The following is a 12,149-nucleotide window of genomic DNA, read 5'->3' as shown; positions in this document are numbered from 1 at the left end:
AAGCCAAAGTAGAATCAGGGAAGACTGTCGGTGCCAGCTTACCTCCACAATCTATGGATACATATGAGTGACCATGTTTCACTCCATGATAGACTGCTGTCACTTCAGCTGCAGTGACTTTGGAAGCTTCACTGGTTACACTACGTGGCTGAATAAACTTGGTCATTACGAGGTTCTGCCTCTGGAGCTGAAGGCTTTGATGATGTTTGTCTGACTTCTGATGGCTTTTCAATGCCTTTTCCCCATCCCATTTTACAGTGAAAGTTGTTCCACAGGATGTGCACTTTGCCATGGCATCTGCATTTGGAACAGGTCGCACCCACGAGTAGCTTTGCTCCCACACCTTATTATAACTGCAGAAAAACCTCTTAGGAGACGCGCTTTCAGCCACTTCTTGATGATCCATTGACCTTTTCCTGAACATGATTCGTGTAGGATCCTTGCTCAACACTACAATAAACCAAAACAGCTATTAATAGAAAATCAAAACACTTGTGACCAACACCAGTGCCTGGTGGGGCCTGTGTCAGTCAGTAGCCACTAGCCAGAGTTCACATTCACATGTGAATCTCCAGACTTTCACACCCTAGTAATACCAAGTTGGTATAGGGAAAAAAAAATGAGACTCCTCATGAAAAATTACAGTGAAGGTAAAGCAATGAAAGGCAGAAGCAACTCCTGTCTGAGGGACTTTCTGCAGCTGTTACACATGAACCTGGTGTGACAGCAAAATATGCACAGAAGGCATTCAACTGTGTGTAAAACACATGGGTCAGACACTACAGCAATGCACCAAATTAAGACCCTCTACTTTTATGTAGAACCCAGTGCAAACGTTATCCAGCTGAGTCTGAACACAGCAAGAAAGTTCAGGCATACTGTGGACTGACAAGATAAAAAGATGAAATACATGGCAGCTCAGCAATCATACCCTCTGGCTACAATTGTAGTAACTTGCATAAAGACAAACAGGACATAGTGTGGGCCGACACAATGATAAACATGAAATGTGTAACTCAGCAATCATAATACCCTCTGGCTGCAACAGTAATAACTTGCATAATGATAAGAGACCGTATGGGCAGACATAAAGACGAATTCCGTAGCCCCACAATTCCAGATGCAACACCCCATATTAAGTGCAATTTGTCTTAAAAGCACAGAGACCAGTCAACTTGGGGCTGGTTTCTCCCCTTTTCCACTCCAGATCCTCACCACCACCTCCTCCCACTGGCACAGTTAGAGTTGAGCATAGTGGCCAAGTGAAGACCTCCAGCACCCTATTTATCAAACAGTGCTTTGGGCCCCTGCTAAAGCAGTTGAGACACACTTGAGGTCTGATTTATATACACAAGGGAAAGGCTGGCACAAGTTTACTAACTATGCCCCCCCTTTTCCCCAGACTACAACATAATCAGCCAGCTACTCCTTATAAGCAACTTTAAGGCCCTAACAAAGTGTGTTCAGTCTTACTGTGCAATATTAATAAACATTGCTAGTTTGACCAATGCCAAGGTAGTGGCCCAGTGAAGACCTCGAGCACCCTATTTAACAGTGCTTTGGGCCCCTGCTAAAGCAGTTGAGACACACTTGGTCTGATTTATATACACAAGGGAAAGGCTGGCACAAGTTTACTAACTATGCCCCCCTTTTCCCCAGACTACAACATAATCAGCCAGCTACTCCTTATAAGCAACTTTAAGGCCCTAACAAAGTGTGTTCAGTCTTACTGTGCAATAGTAATAAACATTGCTAGTTTGACCAATGCCAAGGTAGTGGCCCAGTATCACTAAATAAATATTTAAGTAGTCTCAAAACTTAAATATCTACACAACAAAACGTTAGAAAATATCCTGTGTATATTCACTGTAACAAACTCAAAACCACATGAGATATTTCACATTGACAGTCCCAAAGAAAAGCAACTACATTAAGCCTTGCTATATACCCAAGACACCTAGGAAGAAAAACAGGTCAAGGTAAACATCACGGTGATGATAGACTAGAAAAGACAGTTCTACAGTCCAAGCATCCTATACAAATCATGTAGTCATATATTCACCATAACATCAAATGAACTAAGCTTTGGTATAGACGGTATACCCTAGAAAACACAGATAAAAGGTAAACAGTTGTGATGACAAACTAGACAAAAAGCTACATTTAAGCCTCACTATAATATGAAGACTGTACGACATAGACACCCTAGGAAGAAACACAGGTCAAGGTAAACATCACGGTGATGACAGACTAGAAAGACAGATCTACAGTCCAAGCATCTTATACAAATCATGAAGTCATTATATATTCACTGCAACCAAGTCCAAAACCAGATTAGAAACTGTTCTAGTTAATAATCACCACATGTTGAACATCTAGATACAGTTACACACATCTTGTCACCATCAATGAATGAGATAGTGCCAGCACAGCTAGTGAATTAATATAAATTTAATATTTAAATAATTCACTAGTAGCTGTGCTGGCAATATTTCATTCCCCTTGTCACACTAATCTTTGAAAATCTACCTTAATTCCAAAGAATTCATCCATTAAAAAAATTCCACTTACCTCCAGAAAAATCATCAGCAGGGCTACTTAAACAAGCTCTCAGCGGCAGAAGAGAACAGGCAGCTAAAGGGCCAGCAAGCAGGGGAACACAACACCACCCAGTTGGCCAGTCCACAGCACTTCTCCAGGGCAAGACTCCAGAAAGCAAGGCAAGCAGCAGGGCTAGGCAATCCTTCCAGGGAGCAGCAGCAGGGCTAGGGCAATCCTTCCAGGCAGCAGCAGGCCTAGGGCAATCCTTCCAGGCAGCAGCAGGCAGCAGAACTAGGGCAATCCTTCCAGGCAGCAGCAGGACTAGGGCAATCCTTCCAGGCAGCAGCAGGGCTAGAGCAATCCTTCCAGGCAGCAGCAGCAGCAGCAAACGAAACCAGCAATCCACCGAAGATGTCCAACCAGCAAGAAATGTCAGACCTTAAGCACCTTTTACAGTAGAGAGTAAAAGGTAAAATTAGTAGCTGAAGCGCCGCTTTTTATGCACTAATTTTCGCGGGCTTTGCGGGGATTTGACTTGCAATTCTACGTGTTGATTGGCTGCTTGCTGCACGAGCCTCGTCTGCAGCAAGCAGCCAATCAACCGATAGTCCAAGACAGGAATTTTATTGACGTCGCTTTTCCGCCATTTCCGGACTCCCAGAGCAAGAACCGGAGTGCCCTACTGATTTCTGGGCACTCCGGAAAAAAACGGAGGGGTGGCAACGCTACTTAACTATGAACTTATGAATTTATTATTTCTGAGTAGTGTAGTAATATTGAGTGACTCCCAAAAACAGTGACATGACATAATTGTCAAAAATGCCCAAATTCTCCTTTCTGACCACAGTTTGGAAGATAAGACCTTTAACAGCACCTTCATCTGTGGCAGTATTGTTATCCCCTGTGAATATGTCAGATTCAGGGGTCTCAGCATTGAGTGAATGTAGCATTTAAGGTGCATTTAACCAGGTTGGGCTCATATTACTGCATAATGTTTCACCCCTATGTTAATGCAGTCTTTGTCTAAGACTTGTGCAAAGGAATATTTTAATGTAGTTTAGGAAACTGCTATGAAACAACGGTGACCTATATCAGTAGTTTCATGGATCTGGTATCAGTCTGTTAATAGGCCACAGAAATTTAAACTTTTGGAGGCATTCACAAAGTTAAAAAAAAAAAAAGAATAAAAAGAAAAAAAAAAGAATTCATTTCTCTGACTTCACCGATGAAGGGGAAGATTTTAATGTGATACACATACTTTTTTTTAACATTTCAGGTTTCTCTTTAGAATTCTTCTTGCTGTTCAGGATCTCTTCCAGATGTTATTTTTGATGACTAAATTTTGTGGGAGAATTTCTCATTTGGTTTATAGTCATTCTTTCTGCTTGTGAAAGTATATCAGATTATTGTGATCCCACTTTCAGAGTCGGCAGTACCACCACTTTGCAGCAGTTTTCAAGATATTTTGAAAAATAAAATAGTCTCACGATTCACAGATTTTGGTTTCAAAAAAGGCTGACAGTGCATACTAAAGGAAAACAGTATCTCAACAATTATTTTTCTTCTTAGAATGTCATCTAGAAGGCCTTCAGTATTGTTTGTCTTCATTTCCGTTTTCCCTTGCATAGATCATAATGTTAAAAAGTATGTACATTTTTCTGAACTATTTATTCCAGATCCAGTTACATATTGGTTATGTTTTAGACCAATTTCAGGGAAATGTGTTGCCAACATAATGCAAAAAATTTAGTTGCTGCTTTATACATAATCATACCTCTCAACTGTCCTTATTTTTGCCTCATATTTTTGTAGTCTGTTCCTCATAAAAGTTCTAGTTTTCTGCCACATCACTGAGGTTTGACATCACTGCATAATGATAAATATTTGAAGTTCAGACTTTTAACCTGGAATATGCATTGTATGTAAGACTGTTGCTATTATTCATTTTTTGTTGTTTTTCTTGTTTCTGTCTTGGAGCTTATCTCCCTGGGCCTCTACTGAAAATGGACATATATCCAGTTAGACTAGCCCGGTCAACAAATGTAAAATAAATAAATGTAAAATAAATAAATAAATATCTTTCAAAAAAAATGCATGTTAACACAAATCATGTTATTCTGATGACTTTCAAGGTTTGTAAGCATGATATTTAAAATCTGTCCCTATTTTTGGGCCTTTGTCCCCCCATTATTTTAGGCTTTGTTCAGATTTCTTGCACTAAGGTGTAGACATGAAATTTACAAACTGAGATGTGCATATGATGCTGTAGATGTTTCACAAAGGTCATTTACATCAGTAGGTTTGCAAAGACTTTCATGGCTTACAACATGCTGAAAGTGAGGATGGCTGATCTGGGCTTCTAAGCTAATAGCCTAGTATTATTCTGTGAACCTGTTATATCCCTGGTATTATATAACCCATATAGCAAAGACTGCTGCAGCTGTAATCATTCAAACATCTACTGTTACGGTAAATTTACTTACACAATTATACTTTCTCTCCCATCTTTTTCAAGACCTGGCAAGTACATACTTACTTTGTGGTTGTTTGCTTCCTGGGATTGACTGGCTTGATAGCTTGTATTTCAGGACTGTAAGCACTTTAAAACTGTACTCTACAAGTGCCATGTACTCTTTCTCCAGTCCTGTGAACAATTTGGTCTCATTACTGTGAAGTTTACTTTTATTTTTGTTATTAATTGATGTGCTTTCCCCTGTCTTTTTCGAGACCTGCAGAGCATGCACTTTTCTTCTTTGTGGTAGGTTGCTTCCTGGGATTGACTGGCTTGACAGCCTGTATTTTTCATGGCTGTAAGCACCTTAAAAACTGCACTCTATTAGCGGACACAAGTGCTTGAGTATCTGCAGTTTCATTTGGGAGCTAGTATCTGACTAATGTCTGTTATATTTTTATTTTATATATAAATTGTTTATATATAGCTTCACTGCATATTCACTCATGTCATTTAGGATTTAGCAACTTAGTAGGCATTTCACAGTGGTCAGAGCTATTGTCATGAGAAAACTGTCACACTAGTTCATGTATGATGTTTGAACGTGTTATGGGTTACCACTTTGAACTTTAAGGGGCTTTGAAGTAGATTCTTTAAAATCTTAAATCTTTGAAGACTTTGAAATAAATACATATCTGAATGTAAGCACTGTGGTGCTTACTTTATGGGTACTCTAGACAGCTGCTGGCTCAGTTGTACAATTTGGCCACCAACAAGCAGTTGTTTGGCAGGACAACCTATCCCCCCAACTACCAGTCTCCATAGGAGTTCCCCAAGGGTCCATCCTGGGACCCCTACTCTTCTCTATTTTCACCAATAATCTAGCCTCAGCCACAACACATGGCACACTCATATAATACGCAGATGACTCAACCATCATCTGCACAGCCCGCTCCCTACCAGAACTGCAAAAAGTTACACAGGAAGCATTTTCTTCTATTGAAACTTGGTTATCCGATGCCCAACTAATACTCAACCCAAACAAAACAAAATTACTAATCTTCCAACCCACCAAACCTACCCTAGACAGCTCTCACTTTAACATCACAGCAAAAGACAACACCACCATCCATCCTTCAGAACACACCAAATTACTAGGAGTAGAAATAGACACTAAACTGAACTTTGACATTCACATTTCCATGACCATTAAAAAAGTGCACAAAAAACTAGGAGCATTATATAGAAATCAGCAACTACTTACCAAAGCAGCTAAAATTTCGGTAGCAAATTCTCATCTTTTCTCTACCCTACTCTATGCCTCTCCAATATTTACTAACCTTAGACAATGTGATCTAAATAAGCTCGAAACCTGCTACAACAAAATCGCCAAATTCTCCACAGGGGCTTCCTACCGTACTCACCACTATCTCTCACTAGCAGAACTGGGCTGGCTAGAGCTACCCACCTCCTTCAATGGTATCAACTCACACTCGCCCACAAACTAATAAACCAACCACTAAAAGTCCCATCCCTCCAGAATCTACTCCAACCCTACATAACCACGAGACCACTAAGATCCAGCCACAAAAACCTCCTACAGGTCACAAGAGCCAGTAACTCTGCTGGAGAAGCATTATTCTCCTGCACTATAGCCAAACTCTGGAACTCCCTCCCATCCTCAATTACCTCTGTAACTTCTTGCACCCACTTTAAATCCTTACTAAAATCACACTTCAAAACTTGCCAGATATGCCCTTGCAACCCCCCTTCTAATACCATTCACTCCCCACCCGCTACCTCTCTCAGCCCCCTATCAACAACCTACTCTTAGCAAGCTTGGCTACTCATGTTCCCAGCTACCTACCACATAATACTAACTTCTTGTAGCAACAACTGCTAATGGCTGTTATGTAACTCAAAAACAGTTTGTATCAATTGTTCACTGATGAATCTCAACTACATTTTAACCATGTTTAGTATATGTCACCATATTTTAAAATTGTACTATGCTCTACAGCTGTTTTACATCTGTTTTCTTCTTGTCTTGCGTCCTTAACTGGACTAATGTCTATATTTAAATGCTATGTTTTTTTAACTATAAAATGCAAATAATAATGTGGAGCTTTTCTCCCCGGGCCTCCGCTGAAAACGGACCTGTGTCCAGTCGGACTCTCCCGGTCAACAAATGTAAATAAATAATAAATAAATAAATAATGTTACCTCTGACAAAGAATTCATAGGAAATATAGTGAAGTCACACAAATGATTTTGTCATCTGTTGTTATAATAAATTACTGTGAGGTCATAGAAATGATTCATTCATGTGCTGTTATGGTAGATGCCTCAAAAATGTAATCACTAAAAAAAAGTAGATAAATAATGAACTACTGTGAGATCATGAAAATGATTCTGCCATCTGCAGTTACAGTAAAGTACTGTGAGGTCAAATAAGTGACACTCTCACCTGCTGTTATGTTAGATGCCTCAAAACCTGTACTTTCTAAACAGAGCTGTATATAAGAAATCAGTTACTGTGAGGTCAAGGGAATGATATTGTCAGCAGCAGTTATAGTAAATTATTGTGACAGGGAATTACAACTGTGAGGTCATGGAAGTGATGTCATCTGCTCGTATGATAGATGTCACAAATACTGTACTTTCCACACAGAACAGTATATAAATAATGAGGTACTGTGAGGTTGCAGAAGTGTTTCTGTCTGCTGTTTTAGTTAAGTTACCTTGAGATCATAGAATGATTCTGCCATCTGCTGTGTAGCAAGTTACTGTGAGGTCATGGAAATGATTCTGTCATCTGCTGTTGTATTTTCATTAAAAAAATGTGTTTTCTAAGCATAATAGTCTGACAGTGTTTATTTTCTTTTTTTTTCTGTCTTTTTTCTCTTTCAGATTTACATTACCACCAAACGACTTCCCTATTTTCCAATACTAAACTTCTTATTTCTTATTGCCCAATTTCCAAAGCTTCAGTACATCAAAAACCAAGGTATCAGTGAGGCAGTTACCTCAGCAGTATTTTTGTTGACAGTGTTCTTGGAAAATGTATACATTTATTGTATGAGCCATTTATAATTTAGGTAGTTAAATATGTGTAATAAATCACTTTCATAAGCATTGTCTTGGTGCATGTTACAATGAAAATCTTAAAATGTTTTCCTTATAATCAGAAAATTGACATGAAGGAAGTGCAGCAGAGCAATGCATTTCTGTGTGAATATTACTAATATTAATATTAATATTGCTGTTTTAATTTGAAGAGAATTCCTTCAGCAGGTTGCATTAATAGGAGTAAGATGTCCGACATTAGGTTCACACAGAAGGCTTTCCCTACTCAGGGAGACCATCTATTTTAATGACAATATCCAGTGTGTTCTCTTAGTGAAAAGATGATTTTCCCCACAGCCATTTAGCTTTTCTGACTCTTACAAGTGCAACTTGGACCTCCACGGATTGCTGCTAGCATTGTGCCTTCTTTCTGCCTTTATTGTACCAATCCTTGGTATAGGTAGTAGAATCACTGTAGGATATGTTTTTGTGTGTATCTTTAGATGCATTTTTGTTCCTTTTCAGTATCTTTCATGAATACTAATTGGGCTGTGCTCTATTAAATCACCTAAAAGTAATGAAAGCAGTGTAATGGGATTTGAGAGCCTGGCAAGATGGCTTTCACTCAGGTTACTTTCAGATCAGACTAGACAACTCAACAATCCTGGAGTCTAGCAACAGACGAGGAGAAGCTAGAACTTTCCAACTCTACAGAGAGAGAGGCTACAGATTTGGGACTGGGTTGTACAACATAATCCATATCTATTAGCAGTATATCATGTGTACAGCAACAGCTGGCAAACACCTTAACTAGGAAGGTAACCGCTTCCTGGAGAAGTCTAATCAAGGAGATCTGTACTAAATAATTTAAACTAAATTGTAGAGCCGTAAAATGTCACATACAGATCCATTCATACTAGCCCAAAATTTCATCCAAGTCTCTTCTGAGTTTACACTAAATCATCCTATCCTTTGACTGATCTGTTTTCCATAGATGTCGTTTCCCCTTCAGTCGAGCTCTGTAAGTTTGTACTGTAACTTCCACTGAGCGGAGGCCAAACTTTTTGATGAATCAAACTGTCATCACATTTCAAACAAATGGTCATATGTTTGGAATCCTAGGGGTAATTGAAGAAGTTTAAATGGCAAACTCTTCAGCACAAACTATTTTTATAATGACGGTGTTCTGTAGGTTCTAGGTCTTAAACTGGAATGTATTAATCACAGAAAACACATTATCATGTTTGAAATATTTTGTAAACAATTTACAATATCTTGGCAACCAGTCAGGTTACACACATACTGTTAATAGCACTTTGCTTATCCAGCTCAGAGCTTTCATATTAGGCTAATCAGTTCTGTCTGTGCTAATTGATTGTAGAGGTATTAAGAAAAACAGAAAATTATGGCAGTATAAAATATTATATGAAAAAATTAATATCTCTTTACCCGCACTAGACAGAGATCAAATATCAGTATATATGTGTTTGCCATTATATAAGCTTTAAGATAAAGTCTTGTAATACTTTGTATCTAACATGGTTTTCGAGTTATTAATGCAAATGTAAACAAGCAATATTTGACACCTAGAGGCATCAGTAGGATGTAACTGAAGAAAAACCTCGAGGCATCACTAAGGCTAGGCTGCTCAGTTGGAAAATTTTAAATAACTGAGGCATGGAAGGTAAAGAGATGTAATTTTGAGCAGTAAAACTAGGCATTGTAACCATTACTACAGCTATGCTTCTGTACTAGGCAAGTAGGAACTGCCTTATTCACCTTTTTTTACGCACTATTTGAAATATCTTGAGCAAAGCTATTGAGCTGAACCCTGCCCACCCCATACTTATGCACTTCAAATACACATTACTTTTATGTACGGTGTTTTTTTTACCTTACCTGTTTTTTTTTTTCTCCTTTTTCTGACCATGCCATGGCATGTGCTTTACTTTCACTCACTTGTTTCTTTTGCAGTCTATATTCTTGATATCATTGCCCTAGTTATGACTTGCTGGTGATATTGACCCCAATTCTAGTGTAGTTTTGATTAGAAACTTAAGCTTCATTATTTAACATTGTTAATGCAGGCAGTCATCGCAAATACATTTCTCTGCTTCAGACCTGGTTTTAGGAAAATAAACCATTAAATTAAATTAAACTTAAACTGAAACATATATTTTTTTAAGTTTAAACTAAATTTAAACCATAGAAATTACTAAACCTGTGATGGTATTCATTTCTCTGCTTCACAGAAATACTAGATTTTGCAAAGTCAAAGGCATAATCTTCAGTCTGGAAACATGGGTTCTTCTACTTATTAGCAAGTCCATTCCTTGCAAGGATGCTATGTTCTTCTTCAAATGTAATAAACTCTTAGCCTATTTGGCATATTTGCCAGGGTACTGTTGGTCCTAATGCAAAGTAAGTAATTATTGGCCTAGTTTATCCTTCTCATCTCCCACTTCAGTGTCACAAAACATCCTTTATTGTGTACTACCTTCATGTCTAAGCTTATTTTGTACTCCTTTCCCACTAATCCATTCACAACATTCTTAGATACTGTACTTATTTTTTTTTATTGTGTAGTGCACCAGCCTCCAAGACCTAAACTGTTGTCGTGCAGGGGAGTAGTAAACCTTGGATCAGTGAACTGCTCCTTAGTGGCCATTGTGTATGCAAGTTTATTGCCTTGCCCAGTGCAAAAAATTCCTGTCATACTCTTTAAAGCATATTCCCTCATATCTGATGTTATTTCTGCTTGTTTCCTGTGGTGACACTGTGAGGCCTTGCCTTCTTTACTGAGTGTTCTTTCACTTAAATACAGCTACTGGGAAACAGTCCATTTAACTGGGAGCCATTTCTTTGAAAGAGCCAACTCAGTGAAACTGTTTCATTTCCCAGAGTGGTATGATTGATGCTGGAGTTAGCATACTTAAGTTAGGGGAATATATGGTCAAATTCTGAGATATTTCCTTTTGTAGGGACCTATTCCTTTTTTAAGAAGCTGTTCTTTTGATGAGTTTTCTCTTAACCAAACAGAACACATTGCATTTATTATCTTGGGAAAACTCTGTTGGTTACAACCCTCAACTCTCTGATTCTATAGATTACTACTAAACTTTGCTGAACTGTGGCTTTGAGGCGAAAAAAAGACAACTTTTGCTTCTTGCAAATATTCCCAGCCATCAAGATTACTTAAATTACTTAAGTAATTTTGTACTGTTGTAAAGTAGACCAAGGCAAAACATTTAAAATAGGGGATTCTTAACCACAAATTGTTTTGCATTGAAATAAACACCCTCACTGGAAGATCTAAACATAGTGCAGACGTCATTCTCAAGGTAGATAACCAAGCTTGTTCCTCTTTGTCAGATGTCATCACTTTCAGCCTAAGCCCCTAGTGAACAACTTAATTTTCCTAGTTTAGGTAATCCTTTTCTAAAGACAATTGACTTGATGCCTTGCTTTTCCCTTAAAAGTGTTTCTCGTAGGGATGTGAACCTTATGACTGAGATGCATTTCCGGATGTAGTCAGAGATTCTGGTGGAGTGTTTCTAAATTTTTCAGAGCATGCAGTATTTTTATTGGTATTCCTCTGCAGCATATTTTAAGCACAAGGGGCAGGAAGAAAGTTGGAGCGTTGGTGATTGTCGTTCTGAAGTGCCGTCACTAACATCACCGACATTATCTTGGGAAAGCTGTCTGGGTTACAACCCTCTGATTCAATGTATTCCTTCTAAAATTTGCCATACTGTGGCATTGAGGGGAAACTTGAGCTTCTTGCAAATATTCTCAGGCATCAAGCTGTGCTTCTGTAAATAAAACCAAAACTGTGTTATCAAGATGTACTTTTAATCCAATTTACAGGAATGTCAGAGGTAGTGTCTATAGGTAGCAGTGTTTTGGGGAGGCCCAGTCCCTCTGTTGTGGGAAAGGAAAGGTACAAAACTGTTTTAAAACTGCATTTGTTTATTCTGGATTTCAGTGTTCTAAGTCTCAGTATTCTGTAGTTGCACTTCTGAATGTCAGTCACGTATGCATCATATTTATGACATGGAGCGTATAAGTACTTCTGCCGGAAATTATCCTT

At 38.5% G+C, this 12,149-nt stretch overlaps 1 protein-coding gene across 1 annotated transcript in view; it reads left to right on the top strand.

Annotated features, from left to right (window-relative positions):
* The window catches only part of WASHC5 (WASH complex subunit 5), a 1,015,994-nt gene that overhangs the window by 803,860 nt on the left and 199,985 nt on the right, over positions 1-12,149 (top strand). The window contains exon 25 of the mRNA XM_044066602.1: positions 7,904-8,000. Within this exon, the coding sequence (XP_043922537.1) occupies positions 7,904-8,000 (97 nt within the window). The remainder of the gene's footprint in view (positions 1-7,903; positions 8,001-12,149) is intronic.

The sequence above is a fragment of the Protopterus annectens genome, chromosome 3.part1, assembly GCF_019279795.1.
Source record: "Protopterus annectens isolate FY-2018-M chromosome 3.part1, PAN1.0, whole genome shotgun sequence".
NCBI classification, from domain to species: Eukaryota; Metazoa; Chordata; order Ceratodontiformes; family Protopteridae; genus Protopterus; species Protopterus annectens.
The sequence above is the reverse complement of the archived record's forward strand: the minus strand, read 5'-3'. Positions and strand labels throughout refer to the sequence as shown.